General features: G+C 42.8%; 1 protein-coding gene across 3 annotated transcripts in view; it reads left to right on the top strand.

The window, feature by feature from the left end:
* The window catches only part of TAF5L (TATA-box binding protein associated factor 5 like), a 32,413-nt gene extending 18,727 nt beyond the window's left edge, over positions 1–13,686 (top strand). For all 3 annotated transcript variants that reach the window (XM_027530400.1, XM_027530399.1, XM_027530401.1), the window contains 2 exons: positions 3,389–4,113; positions 11,173–13,686. In XM_027530400.1, coding sequence (XP_027386201.1) covers positions 3,389–4,113; positions 11,173–11,970 — 1,523 coding nt within the window. In that variant the 3' untranslated portion in view covers positions 11,971–13,686. The remainder of the gene's footprint in view (positions 1–3,388; positions 4,114–11,172) is intronic.
* Positions 13,687–15,547: the final 1,861 nt, after the last annotated feature.

Raw genomic sequence — 15,547 nt, 5'->3', positions numbered from 1 at the left:
TGTGTTTTTTTTTTATTCTGAGCTTAGTAAATTAAAATACCTCTCATTTTCAAAAATAAGCCTGAAACTTAAGATTGTAAGGAGTTGAAAACAGCCCTTCACCCCAATAGAACATATTGAATGTCTAATTGATAAAATTGAATCTTTTTGTTAGTATTTTGAGATTGAAATTTTCCAGAGGTCTTCTAAAGAATTACAGTATTCAAAGAAATACCAAAATCTGTATTAGTCAGGGTTCTCTAGAGAAACAGAACCAACAGAATGGAATGTATATATAAAGAAAGAGATTTATCTTAAGGAGTTGGCTCATATGATTGCAGAGACTGACAAGTCCAAAATCTTCAGGGTAGGCCTGCAGACTGGGACCCAGGAGAGCCACAGTTCATGTCCAAAAGCAGTCTGCTGGCAGAATTCCCTCTTCTCCTCTTTGTGTTCCTAAGACCTTCAGCTGATTGGATAAGTCCCACCCACATATGGAGGGGAACCCACTATGCTTAGTCTACTGATTTAAATGTTCATCTCATCTAAAAAATTTCCTTCACAGAAACATCTAGAATGTTTGACGCAATATCTAAGCACTGTGTCCTAGCTTCATTGACACATAAAATTAACCATCATAAGTCTACCCACTGAACTTGGCACCCATACCCAACTTCTTAAAAGATAATTAATCTCCAAATAAAGATGATTAACAAGGTCATAATTCTGCCTAACACTCGGTACAGCTATATTTGGCCACTGGGTGCGAATAGCCGACTAATTGGAAAAGACCCTGATGTTGGGAAGGATTGAAGGCAATAGGAGAAGGGGGCAGCAGAGGATGAGATGATTAGATTGCATTGTTGACTCAACAGACATGAACTTCAGCCAACTGTGGGAGATAGTGAAGGACAGGGAAGTCTGGCAGTCTGTGGGGGTACATAGAGTCAGACAAGACTTAGCAACTGAACAACAACCAAGAATTCCCCAATCACTTTCTCAGAAGAAGAAACAAAGTCCACAGGTAATGTTTACTCTTCCTGAAACTCCGTGATTTGAATACTGTGATACAGGGACTTCCTGGTGGTCCAGTGGTCAGGACTCTGTGCTTCCACTGCAGGGGACATGGGTTCAGTCCCTGGTCAGGGAACTAAGACCCTGCATGCCATGTGGCACAGCCAAAAAAAGGAGTAAATACTATGATGCAAAGTCAGTGTAACTTATATTCTATGGTAAGGGGATAAGAAAAGAAAGGAAACAAAGGTATTTGCTTCTGTACAGATACTCACACCAACATGTTCATAATAAGGAGGAGTACTCATGATAGGTACAGTTCTGAGGTCTGAAACTGGTCACATGGTCATAGCTGGTCTTTAACTACCTTTTTCTACTCCCTATTCAGTATTGCTTTTACCTTTAGTTAGCACCTCAGCTGGTCCTGGTTCTTTACATGGTGGGATGACACAAACCTTCGTTCCTGAAGGGTCTGGGCCACTACTAGTCCTGCCTTGGTTGGATTGCTGCATTTGTTTATTCACCTTCACCTCAGGGATGGTAGCACTAAGATGCCGTTAGTGACCTCCTCTGTTGCAGACACGCTCTCCTTTCCCCCTGTGGAGCAGCAGTGCAGCTTCCTCTCGGCAGTCAGGCTCAGTCACCCAGGGCCAGCACCAGAAAACCCTGCACCTGTTGGCTCAGAGGCAGGAGCCTACAGCAGCTGGGCAGCAGCCCTAATTCAGTGTGGGATCACTGTAATTGAAGTTCATCTTCTAAGAATGCGTTTGAGTGGGGGCATGTTTATCCTTAAATGCACATACTATGCAGTTAATTCACCTGTGGTAAGATGAAATAGAGCATTAAGCAGAGGTAACATGCTGGAATCATCTCCCTTCTGATTAGAGAGATAAGTGCCCTAATTCAGTATTCCTGAGTCTTGAGACAGGTCTGGATTCCTTTCCATGGAATAAAAAAAGAAAATATCAGAATGTTACATAAGTGCTAACTTAAAGCATTTTTATATTAATTTACTTAGGTACATACAGACATTACACTAGATATGAAACTTGTATGCTTCCTTTATTTTGTTTGAACCTAAACTCATCTACAAATAAAGTACAAGTAAAATCACAAAAAATAAAGTTCAGATTAGCCAGTGAATATAACAGATGGATTTTGCCATAAATAGCTCACTGCTCCACATGGCGGAGAAGGCAATGGCACCCCACTCCAGTACTGTTGCCTGGAAAATCCCATGGACGGAGGAGCCTGGTAGGCTGCAGTCCATGGGGTCGCTAAGAGTCGGACACGACTGAGCGACTTCACTTTCACTTTTCACTTTCATGCATTGGAGAAGGAAATGGCAACCCACTCCAGTGTTCTTGCCTGGAGAATCCCAGGGATGGGGGAGCCTGGTGGGCTGCCGTCTGTGGGGTCACACAGAGTCTGACACGACTGAAGCGACTTAGCAGCAGCAGCTCCACATGGACCGAGGGCTGATGTTCCCCTGTTGCCCCGAGGTGCTGGTGCACAGGCGTCCCTCCTTGCTGGCCACTTGCCTCTGTCCACGTGGCCGTGGAACCTTTGCTCTGTCACAGCTCTCTGCCCTCCCTCACTTAGGTGTCACACACACACACACCTCTGTGCTATTCTCATTAGCCTGTGACAAAACTGGACACTTATTTGAACATTCTTTGTCATGTGGTTTCATGGTGTTTAAGTCTCACATTGGTAAATTATTTAGTTTTAATGACATGAAAATATTCCTCTTATAAATTATCACTGCAAAGAGAAGTTGTCCTTTTTAACCAACAAAATCAAAATAAGTACACTGACAGGTGTGAGACACTTAGGGATGAACAATGTCGTCTTAGCATTGGGACATGCCAACCAGGGGGCTGTATGTGTAAGTGAACCCACTAAACTAAGAACTTTGATGTTATTGCAGGAGATGAGAGCACTAAAACTGTATGCCAGTACTTGCTAAAGACTATCCAGATAATTCTGAATTTACCTGTGTTTACTTTTTAAATTATCAAATTAAAGTTTCTGTGAAGAACTCGGTCTCCCCAGAATCCACGTAAGGTCTCTCCAAGGCCTGAGATCCCAATTTAAGCAACGCTAATACATTGGGGAAAATACTAACCCAAAGGCCTGGATACAAGCTCCTTTGAATGTATGTGAGAAGAGGCACACTGTTTAGCCTCTGGGCATCAAATTCCAGGTTTGCTGGCCTTCTGGGTCTGATCTTCCTTCCTTGGTCCAAAGTCTTTGGCTTCAAGTTTCCAGAATTTTGTGTTGGGCTTATGCTTCAATCCATAGCCTCAGAAAGTAAGGTCCTGGCCAGAAGGGGACTGTGCGCTCCACAGGAGACCATGCTGGTTATAAAGGCTTCACTTGTTTTTCCTTACAGATTCTGACTCCCAGCACAGCCATGAAGTGATGCCTCTCCTCTACCCTCTCTTTGTCTACCTCCATCTCACCCTGATCCAGAACAGTCCGAAGAGCACAGTGGAAAGCTTTTACAGCCGCTTCCATGGAATGTTTCTGCAGAATGCCAGCCAGAAGGATGTTATCGAGCAGCTCCAGACCACTCAGACCATCCAGGACATCCTGTCTAACTTCCGGCTGCGAGCCTTCCTGGACAACAAATACGTGGTTCGTCTGCAGGAAGACAGCTACAACTACCTTCTCCGCTACCTCCAGAGTGACAACAACACCGCGCTGTGCAGGATCCTCGCCTGGCACATCCATCTGGACGTGCAGCCCGCCAAGAGGACAGACTACCAGCTCTACACCAGTGGTGGTTCCTTCCGAGGCGAGGGTGGCGGCCTGGAGCCCGCCGACATGCCAGCGCCCATCCTGCAGAATGAGGCCGCGCTGGAGCTCCTGCAGGAGAGCATCAAGCGCGTCAAGGACGGCCCCCCCTCCCTCACCACCATCTACTTCTATGCCTTCTACAACACAGAGCAGCTGCTGAACACTGCAGAGGTCTCCCCGGACAGCAAGCTGCTTGCAGCAGGCTTTGACAACTCCTGTATAAAACTGTGGAGTCTGCGTTCCAAGAAGTTAAAGTCCGAACCCCATCAAGTAGATGTGTCCCGCATCCACTTGGCTTGTGATTTCCTAGAGGAGGAGGTAGGCATATCGATTTTTCTTCCCTGCACCTGCCTTACTAATGTGCTTCGAGTATTCTTACCAAACATGACAGATCTTACAGCAAATGGACTTCATTATATTCCTCATAATATAACTAATGCCAGACTAATGCCTAGTAACCTGTAACCAGTGAATTCCTGCTAATGGCCAACCTTGGCCAAGAGGGAAATGTTAATATGAGCTGAACATCATTAAGGAATGGTCAGTATGTATTACTACCTGAAATGTGGATACCATTGCTGAGCCTAAAGACCTTTAGCTATGTGTGTGAGTGTGCATGTGTACATATATAAGTAATCAGAAGTAGGTTTACTGGGTCAAAAGGTATATTGCTGTTTCCCAAGGGTAAACTAGGATGCTGTTTGTCTTTCCCCTCCCCCCAACCCTGGGTGCCCTTGGCCTTTCACAGCAGTGCAGTCCTCTGACTTCTCCCAGGGTGCCCTGTTTTCGTCCAGCAGTCTGTGTAATGATTTTGTTTGCTTTGATTGGGGGTGGTCATTGGAAAGGGCAGGCCTAGTGGCCTGAGTTTCAAGTCACTGAGAAGCACTGGTTCAGAAAAAGTGAGGGCAAAGGGAAATAGACATGGAACTTCACAGAGTTCACCTTGCCTGAGAGTGGTGCCTCAGAATTTGCAGGATGAATACCTTTGTCATATCACCATTGGAATTCAGGTAGCTCAGACTCAGCTTACTTTGGATAGAAAATTCTTTGCACTAGGTTGAAAGGTTAAGGGTTTTTTTAAAAAGTCACCCAAGTTAATTTCCAGTTGCTGATACGATGTCAAGAATATTGGATGTATAAAGTCAGCCTTTTTTACCTATTCCTGTTTTCTGAGTCATTTTCCAGTTAGCATGGCCTTTGAGTCTTTGCTTCTTGAAGCTGAGAGAGGAAAATTAGAGGAGTTTGTTATGATGAATAAAGAATCTAAATTCTGATGCACAAACTTTGATTTCTACAATCTGTAGTGCCTTCCAGAATACTTTTCATTGCATATTTGAATTATCAAGTTTCTTTTCATTGGGGACAGTTTTAGCTTCTTGGAGGCTCTTCACATGCAGTGAGGGATACTGCCCTCATCTACTCTGAATTTTCTGTTTAGAAAAATTATTTCTGCTGACCTTACTAGTTTTGATGATATGATACTGGTTTGGGGATTAGTCTAGGCATTAAAAAATAATATAAAGGAAGATAGCAAAGGCAGAAAGATAGCTGCAAAGATAGAAAGAACATTAGATTAAAATAAAAATTTTTAAGATCCCCCCCAGCTACCACTGAATTTTATAATATGTGAATTTTATCTCATTTTTTAAAAAAGAGCAATAACCAAAATCTTCTGTGTAAGCATAAAATTACCCCCAATTCAGCTGGATTTACAGCACTGCCCTCAGCTTCTGCCGTTTGTACTGGAAGGTAATCTTGATTGGCCTCGGGAATCTGTTTGATGGCCCAGTACTGCTGCTTCTGTCACCCTGCTGCTGGCAGCCGCCTTGTGGTAGAGACAGGCGGAGTGGAGAGCAGGACTGCTCTCCCACTTTTTTTTTCATTTTATCAGTAATATTTTCTTTTCCACTTTATTTTTTTGGAGGCTGATTACTATGCAGTATTGTACTGGTTTTGTCATACATTAACATGAATCTGCCACAGGTGTACATGCGTTCCCCATCTTCAACCCCCCTCCCACCTTCCTCCCCATACCATCCCTCTGAGTCATCCCAGTGCACCAGCCCCGAGCACCCTGTCTCATGCATCGAACCTGGACTGGCAATCTGTTTCACATATGATAATATACATGTTTCAATGCCATTCTCCCAAATCATCCCACCCTCTCCCTCTCCCACAGAGTCCATAAGACTGTTCTATACATCTGTGTCTCTTTTGCTGTCTTGCATACAGGGTTATTGTTACCTTTTTTCTAAATTCCATATATATGCATTAGTATACAGTATTGCTGTTTTTCTTTCTGGCTTACTTCACTCTGTATAATAGGCTCCAGTTTCATCCACCTCATTAGAACTGATTCAAATGTATTGTTTTTAATGGCTGAGTAATACTCCATTGTGTATATGTACCACAGCTTTCTTATCCATTTGTCTGCTGATGGACATCTAGGTTGCTTCCATGTCCTGGCTATTGTAAACAGTGCTGCAATGAACATTGGGGTACACGTGTCTCTTTCAATTCTGGTTTCCTCATTGTGTATGCCCAGCAGTGGGATTGCTGGGTCATATGGCAGTTCTATTTCCAGTTTTTTCAGGAATCTCCACACTGTTCTCCATAGTAGCTGTACTAGTTTGCATTTCCACCAACAGTGTAAGAGGGTTCTCTTTTCTTCACACCCTCTCCAGCATTTATTGCTTGTAGACTTTTGGATAGCAGCCATTCTGACTGGCGTGAAATGGTACCTCATTGTGGTTTTGATTTGCATTTCTCTAATAATGAGTGATGTTGAGCATCTTTTCATGTGTTTGTTAGCCATCTGTATGTCTTCTTTAGAGAAATGTCTGTTTAGTTCTTTCGCCCATTTTTTTATTGGGTCATTTATTTTTCTGAAATTGAGCTGCAGGAGTTGCTTGTATATTTGTGAGATTAATTCTTTGTCCATTGCTTCGTTTGCTACTATTTTCTCCCATTCTGAAGGCAGTCTTTTCACCTTGCTTATAGTTTCCTTTGTTGTGCAAAAGCCTTTAATTTTAATTAGGTCCCATTTGTTTATTTTTGCTTTTATTTCCAATATTCTGGGAGGTGGGGCATAGAGGATCCTGCTGTGATTTTATGTCGGAGAGTGTTTTGCCTTTGTTATGTCTCTAGGAGTTTTATAGTTTCTGGCCTTATGTTTAGATCTTTAATCCATTTTGAGTTTATTTTTGTGTATGGTGTTAGAAAGTGTTCTAGTTTTATTTTTTTTACAAGTCGTTGACCAGTTTTCCCAGCACCATTTGTTAAAAAGATTGTCTTTTCTCCATTGTATATTCTTGCCTCCTTTGTCAAAGATAAGGTGTCCATAGGTGCATGGATTTATCTCTGGGCTTTCTATTTTGTTTTATTGATCTATATTTCTGTCTTTGTGCCAGTACCATACTGTCTTGATGACTGTGGCTTTATAGTAGAGCCTGAAGTCGGGGAGGTTGATTCCTCCAGTTCCATTCTTCTTTCTCAAGATTGCTTTGGCTATTCAAGGTTTTTTGTATTTCCATACAAATTGTGAAATTATTTGTTCTAGTTCTATGAAAAATACCGTTGGTAGCTTGATAGGGATTGCATTGAATCTATAGATTGCTTTGGGTAGTATACTCATATTCACTATATTGATTCTTCCGATCCATGAACACGGTATATTTCTCCATCTATTTGTGTCCTCTTTGATTTCTTTCACCAGTGTTTTATAGTTTTCTATATATAGGTCTTTGGTTTCTTTAGGTAGATATATTCATAAGTATTTTATTCTTTTTGTTGCAATGGTGAATGGAATCGTTTCCTTAATTTCTCTTTCTGTTTTCTCATTGTTAGTGTATAGGAATGTAGGGGATTTCTGTGTGTTGATTTTATATCCTGCAACTTTACTATATTCATTGATTAGCTCTAGTAATTTTCTGGTGGAGTCTTTAGGGTTTTCTATGTAGAGGATCATGTTATCTGCAAACAGTGAGAGTTTTACTTCTTCTTTTCCAGTCTGGATTCCTTTTATTTCTTTCTCTGCTCTGATTGCTGTGGCCAAAACTTCCAAAACTATGTTGAATAGTACTGGTGAGAGTGGGCACCCTTGTCTTGTTCCTGACTTTAGGGGATATGCTCTCAATTTTTCACCATTGAGGATAATGTTTGCTGTGGGTTTGTCATATATAGGTTTTATTATGTTGAGATATGTTCCTTTTATTCCTGCTTTCTGGAGGGTTTTTATCATAAATGGATGTTGAATTTTGTCAAAAACTTCTCTGCTTCTATTGAGATAATAATATGGTTTTTATTTTTCAGTTTGTTAATGTGTTGTATTACATTAATTGATTTGCAGATATTATATTCCTGGGATAAAGCCCACTTGGTCATGATGTATGATCTTTTTAATGTGTTGTTTGGATTCTGTTTGCTAGAATTTTGTTAAGGATTTTTGCATCTATGTTCATCAGTGATATTGGCCTGTGGTTTTCTTTTTTTGTGACATCTTTGTCAGGTTTTGGTATTAGGGTGATGGTGGCCTCATTGAATGAGTTTGGAAGTTTACCTTCCTCTGTGATTTTCTGGAAGAGTTTGAGTAGGATAGGTGTTAGCTCTTCTCTGAATTTTTGGTAGAATTCAGCTGTGAAGCCGTCTGGTCCTGGGCTTTTGTTTGCTGGAATATTTCTGATTACAGTTTCCATTCTCTCCCACTTTGCGCCATACCGGACAACGGAGAGAGCTTGTCGATTGTCAGTTGCGTATTTTTAATATTTATGCAGCATGATAAAACCACAGGACCAAAAAGGAGAACTTGCCCTCCTTTCCAGTTATGTGGATAGGACACCAGCCTCCCTGCAACCTCAGCCCAGCAGTGCAGCTCCTGTGTTCAGTTCATTTAATGTCTGGTCATTCTGCCCCAACCTGGTCATCTTTAAGTTTGAAAAGTAAAGTCAGTGTTGTCAATAATACTCAGTTCTGTAGTTTGTGTACCAGACTGTCATAGATCTATGCTAGCCAATAGGAATATAGTGTGAGCCGTATGTGTAATTTAAGTTTTTCTAGTCATCACATTAAAAAGGTAAGAAGTAGTTGGTATTAATTTTAATAATGTATTTTCAATTCATTGTAGCCAAAATATTATCATTCTGCATATAAGCAATATTTTCAAAATTTTAATGAAATCTGTTACATTCTGCCTTTTTGTCTTAAGCCTTGGAAACCGTTGTGTATTTACACATATAGCACATGTCCATTTACACTGCCCAGCAGCCACCTTTTCTCTCCTCCATCAGGCTGCTGTCTGCTCACACAGTAGCAGTGTCTCACCTGCTTCCAGGTGTTACCCACTCCCAAGCCCAGCCATATTTAATTTCTTTCGGCTCCATTGGTAGCTTATTGGAGACAACCCAAGGCGTGTTCAGATCCCAGAGCACCCTGACCTAGGACTCACTGCGCTGTAACGAGGGCACTGGGGACACACTAGTCCAGAAGCAGACTCAGGGCTCCTTGGTCTAAGGCAGCATCAGCAGACTGTAGTGTTCAAAGAGCTGTTTTTTCTTGTTCTTTTAAAATTTCTATTTTAAGCATATCTTATAATGTATATAATACAGTTTATTATTACATGAATGTATTTTACAAATTAAAAATTCATATTTGGGATGCATCTGGGGTAGAATTTACTGTGGTGGGGGGCGGGGTTAGACAGTTGTAGAACATTTGGGGTGTTGTCCTATTAGCGTGGGAGGGATGGGAGGGGTCTGTGTGGTCAGGCTTGGGTGACCCATTGCTTGTTTCAGGGTTTCAGCTCAACTGCACTGAGGCCATTGTGGGGCTGGCTGAGCCACAGAAGAAAATGTGTCCAAACTATTTTAAGCTGTGGTCCTGGCAGGGAGTTGATAGGGCTAGCCTGCAGGACTATTCTCGTTTCCTGATTTCTTGGTTTATAGAGTCAACAGGCACTTTACACAGGCTCAGGACAGTCATGGGGCCCCTGAGAAGTCCACCTGCCTCCCAGTGCATCCTCCTGTCTCTGCCCCTGAGCACTCAGAGGCAGGACCCACTGCCAGGACTTCCTGCTCCAAACGAAGACGTCTTACGCCTCAATAAACTCTCTGGTGTAGAGCAGTGAGTCATTCCTGAAATTTTAAAATATTATTGTAACCTCTTTGGAAAGGAAAATTACTAATATTCTTGGTAATGCTCAGTAGAACCTTAAGCTCCCAAATGCTTATGTGTTTTCAATGTTGATTATCTGGAATAGCCATTTTGAATATCCATGAACATCAATGTTTATTTTCTCATTTCTCAAAAATGTATACGTTGGAGGCATTCGTAAAAGGATGGCTTTTTTCTGTACAAAGGCTCACAAAGGTATGTATTTCTAAGCCAGCAAGGCCCATTTGGTTCAGGAAGCTTCATCTTAACTCTATTCCTCCAGTGTATAACTGAAACTCATTTGACTTTATGAATTCCAGGATTGAGATAGTTGCAGTTGTAAGGAGCTTGTCTGCGAGAGAATGAAAAGAAAGTAGATTTGAACCCACAGAATATGCTTGGGCGTGTGTCAGGGGGCGCGCCCCCCCCCCCCCCCCCGGCCCCTGCCCCTTTTACCAGGAGTTGTCTTTCTTATCCCCACACATAGGGGTTTATTTCCAGGAATCACAAGAGTCACTTGACTCTGAGAGGAATTCTGAATCCTTGCCTCCTTTTTTACTTTGGGGAAATATTTGAGCCCATCCAGAAGGTCACGGTTTCAAAACTGTTCTTTTTTTTGGGTACCAACCGTTCATGTCTGGTTACAGGGCATGGGTGTAAGTTACTGATGACTGCACTTTCCTGGCCCACAGTTATTTCTGTGATATGTCCAGGTTTTATTTTTGGCTAAATTCCCACAGTGGTTCTGTATGCATCTTGAAGTGAAGCCACATCTGCCTCCATCATTGACCCCAGCTCTGGGGGTGATTTTTCTTGACTAGAAACAGGGAGCACTGTGGCCTACAAAGCAGTCAAGACTGACAGGGGAAGACATGCCTGTAGAATAAAAGAATCTAAGAACATAAAATCAAAAATAAATTTTTTCGAGTGATTGACTTTTGAAGTCTGTCCTTAGCATAAGAGAAAGGTCCACGGTCATTACTCTGCAGTAGTAGCCTCACTATAGTGTTAGCTGCAAGGTGAATTTAAAGAAAGCAAGTTTGTAAGTTGTAGGAGACTTTTCATTTAGTTCTGCAATTACAAGGCGCTATCCTGGGGTCGCCCTGAAGGACAGAGCCATTTACTGGGTAGATGCTATTTCCCAAGCAGGTCTCTTTGTTTCTGGACATTTTGTTTTCCATGGCAGACCGCTAAACTCTCTTCTCTTGTGTGTGTCCCCACTACCCCCAGGATGACGAGGACGACAACTTAGGCACAGAGATGAAGGTCCTGCGGGGACACTGTGGGCCAGTGTACAGCACCAGGTTCCTCGCGGACAGCTCGGGGCTGCTCTCCTGCTCTGAAGACATGTCCATCAGGTACTGGGACCTGGGCAGCTTCACCAACACCGTGCTGTACCAGGGCCACGCCTACCCCGTGTGGGACCTGGACATCAGCCCGCACAGCCTGTACTTCGCCAGCGCGTCCCACGACCGCACGGCCCGGCTGTGGTCATTTGATCGGACGTACCCGCTGCGAATCTACGCCGGGCACCTGGCAGACGTGGACTGCGTCAAGTTCCACCCCAATTCAAACTACTTAGCCACGGGCTCAACCGACAAGACGGTGCGGCTGTGGAGCACTCAGCAGGGGAACTCCGTGAGGCTCTTCACGGGCCACCGCGGCCCTGTGCTCTCCCTGGCTTTTTCCCCCAACGGTAAGTACCTGGCATCAGCAGGCGAGGACCAGCGGCTGAAGCTGTGGGACTTGGCATCCGGGACCCTCTACAAAGAGCTGCGGGGCCACACGGACAACATCACCAGCCTCACCTTCAGCCCAGACAGCAGCCTGGTCGCGTCAGCGTCCATGGACAACTCCGTGCGTGTCTGGGACATCAGAAGCTCACACTGTAGCACACCTGCCGATGGCTCATCCAGCGAGCTCGTGGGCGTCTACACCGGCCAGATGAGCAATGTGCTGAGCGTGCAGTTCATGGCCTGCAACCTCCTGCTGGTGACTGGAATCACACAAGAAAATCAGGAACATTGATTTGGATCTTTGATATGACAGACTGGGGCGTGCGAAGGGCTCCAGACGGCAAGTCTTAGGACAGACAGATGGAATCACTAACAGACTGTGAAAGACTCCCCGTGTCCTCCCTTGCCCTGCAGATGTCCTGAAACCACCACTCTCGACTTAGCCCCGAAGTGTGGAAGGATAGGGGCAGGAAGGGTGGTGATGGGGAGCAAATGTGAGATAGGAATCACGGAGATTCCACTGTGTCCTCGTGTGGCCCTCCCTATCTCTGGCGCCAAGGTGCCCTTGCCTCGCTGGGGCTGCACTTGACCTGAGGATGTTTGCCAGGCACCCTCCCTGGGAGCAGTGCCGCAGGGTCACTGGGTGGAAGGGACTCTATCCAGGTAGGAAAGTGGGAGTGAGAATTAGGAAAGGGGGCAGGGTCATCCTGGCAAATGTCTTTCCTTTTCTGTGATTACAGAGAACCAGGATTTTTTATTATTGTTATTATAATTATTACTGAGAAGAGGAAACCTAGCACTGGCAGAGGGGGCCTTCTCTGCTCTCATCTTTCAGGTTTTACTCCTGGCACTGGCTGTGATACTTGGAATTTTGAGGTTCAGGGAATTCAGAGAACTTGGTCATACAGTGTATTGGGAGAAAGGGAAAATTCCTGGGTGACAGTTGGATCACTCCAGCTGACATGTTTCTAGAAGTGGGTGGGCACATTTGACTGAGAAAGTCTTGGGCTCTTGCAGCAATGGTGGGAAAGAAAGATTCTTTTTGTGGCTGCACTTCTGTTAACAATTCTCTCCCCCGAAAGGACGGATTGTGGTAAAGAAATGAAAGTAATTAGAAGTGGAAAGTCTAAAAGTGAAAGAATTAAAAAATGTTGAATTTCCAAATGATTCCGAGGTGTGGCTTTTCCAGCATCTTTTCCTCCTGAGATCATCCCTCCCACCTGCTTTGCAATAGCAGTTTAATAAACAGTCTGTGAAAAGGATTAAATATTTCTGTTTTCTGAAAAGAGTTATTTTGTATTTTGTTTTCTATTAAAATGTGTTTAGTTTCCAAAAAACAGTGTTGGCATCTCTTTTAACAGGCGGGTGTGCGGGCCGTTCTGGAAGGCACAGGGCACCTGTCTTTGGAGTGACAGCCAGTCGTGCAGACTGGACTCCCCAGCTGCCCTCCTGTCTCCCCTTGTATTCTGTTCAGCTGGCCTCAAATTGTGTTTCTTCTTGGCATTCACAGGGATTATTGAAAGCATTTAACACTTTTTTACACATCCAAGCTTGCCAGTTGCTGACCAGAGATGACATATATTTTTTTATCTGTAGTTATTTGGTGAGATCCTATTTGCGTTTTCTTTAAAGACCCCATGATAAAATCCCTAAGGGGCATTACAAATGATGTCATTTAACTAACTCCAACCATTTATTGTACCATTTCAGGTAAAGGACTTATTTAAAGATGTAAATGATGTGTGAAATTTTTTAATGTACTTTTAAAACATAATTTTCTGACAAGGACACTAGAATTCTATGCCCAGAAAGTTTTTTTTTAACTTGAGCCTAAAATACTAATTAACAGGAAATGTTTCTTATTCATAAAAACTCATGTATTTGAGACATTGTAAGAAATCTTTGGCAACTTAGCCAGACAGCATCACCTTCCACATGGTCTACTGGTAAAGCCTGGGATTCAAATGTGTTCTTATCTATAATAAATGAGCTCTTAGATTGTGTGGTATATTGCTAGAAACCATGAATTCCTAAATTGAGCTGAATCATTCTCAGAAGTGAAAATATCACTGATTTTAGGTTTCATGTTTGTTTTTTAATGCAGAATTTCTTTGATTAAACACATAAATGCCTTAGTTTGCCTTCATACTACGGATCTCATACACACTGTGATTTCATGTCAGGCTCTTAATGATCTGCATCTTTGGCCCTTTTCTTTTCTGGATTAATTTTAATGTGAACTAATTTAACTTTATAGAATGCCCCTCACTATTTTCCCAGAATCTTAGAAATATTGTAAGGGTCTGTATGTGTCCTTATGTCCACAAGCTGCCTAAGAACATGGTTACACTCAATTCTTTAGGTTCCTTTCTTGTATTATCTTCAGAGCAATCCTGTGAGGCAGATAGGACTAGAGATATTACCAGTTTGTAGATGAAATACTAAGATACCTGGAAGAACTGTTTTATCTATCTGTACCCAACACGGAATAGTCACGTCTCAGATGTATTATAGAGAGGGTCTATATTTCAAATCTTAAAGTTCTAGATAAAGGATATAGCCCTGAAGATAGAAAAACTTAAAAAACTCTGGAAAGGAAACATAAATTATTTAAAAGGCATGTATATAGTGCCTTCTATCTGCCAGAAACTCCAATTACTTTATGAAAATTAATTTATCTCCATAACATCCCTGTAAGTTAAGTGCCATTTTTATCCTCATTTTACAGATGAAGACTGAGGCACTGAAGGGTTAAGTCACGTGCCAAGGGTCATCGGTTACAGCTAATAACTGATGAGATCAGAATCTGAACTAGGCAGTCTGGCTCAGGGTCCATGCTTCTTGCAGTTTCCCTTCCTCCCCACAGAACCAGGTAAAGCGTGGCCTGAGGTCTGTAGTAACAATGTTTCTGGCAATAGTTAAAAGACTCATGCTTCTCTGTCAGGTCAACAATAAGCAGGATCAAGAACTGGCAGTAAGAAAAAACATATACATGAAAGACACCTGAGAATATTAAGTTACTTTAAAACACAATGATAATCTTTGCGAAGTGTGTAAGGTGGGGGGAAAAAACAGCTGAAATTTCTTAGAAAAATCTCTGTAATTTAGCAATAGACTGGCCAAAAGAGCAAAAATTAGGATGAAGGAATGAGACATAAAACAGAAAACAATTTAAAATTATGTTCAAGATCCAGCTTCTAAGGATATCTATGATTACTAGTTATTCATTTGTTTTATGCCTGTATTTAAAATGTCTTGGTTGTATTTAAAAAAAAAAAAACTTGCATATGTAGGCTTCTGATTTTGCTATTGCCCAGATTGGTATTAAGTATATGAATTAAAAGATTAGTCTGTACTTCAAGTCGTCTTTCAGTTGCATGTTTTAGAAGAGTGTTGGTTGTATCTCTGCCCGACTGACACCAAGACTCCAAACTGTTGTCACTACATAGCAGCCAGATGACTCAAACTGCTTTGTGGGGAACAGAAAATCTTCACTGTGGAGCTTAAAGAATGCAGACATTCCTTGTCAGTTTCACCCACTGAAGGACACTTTGGATCAGTCAGTTCAGTCGCTCAGTCATGTCCAACTCTTTGTGAGCCCATGAACTGCAGCACACCAGGCCTCCCTGTCCATCACCAACTCCCAGAGTCCACCCAAACCCATGTGCATCGAGTCGGTGATGCCATCCAGCCATCTCATCCTCTGTCGTCCCCTTCTCCTCCTGCCCCCAATCCCTCCCAGCATCGGGGTCTTTTCCAATGAGTCAGCTCTTCGCATTAGGTGGCCAAAGTATTGGAGTTTCAGCTTCAGCATCAGTCCTTCCCAATGAACACCCAGGACTGGTCTCCTTTAGGATGGACTGGTTGGA

The sequence above is a fragment of the Bos indicus x Bos taurus genome, chromosome 28 (genome assembly GCF_003369695.1).
Source record: "Bos indicus x Bos taurus breed Angus x Brahman F1 hybrid chromosome 28, Bos_hybrid_MaternalHap_v2.0, whole genome shotgun sequence".
Classification (NCBI taxonomy): Eukaryota; Metazoa; Chordata; class Mammalia; order Artiodactyla; family Bovidae; genus Bos; species Bos indicus x Bos taurus.
This window is presented reverse-complemented; position numbering and strand designations above follow the sequence as displayed.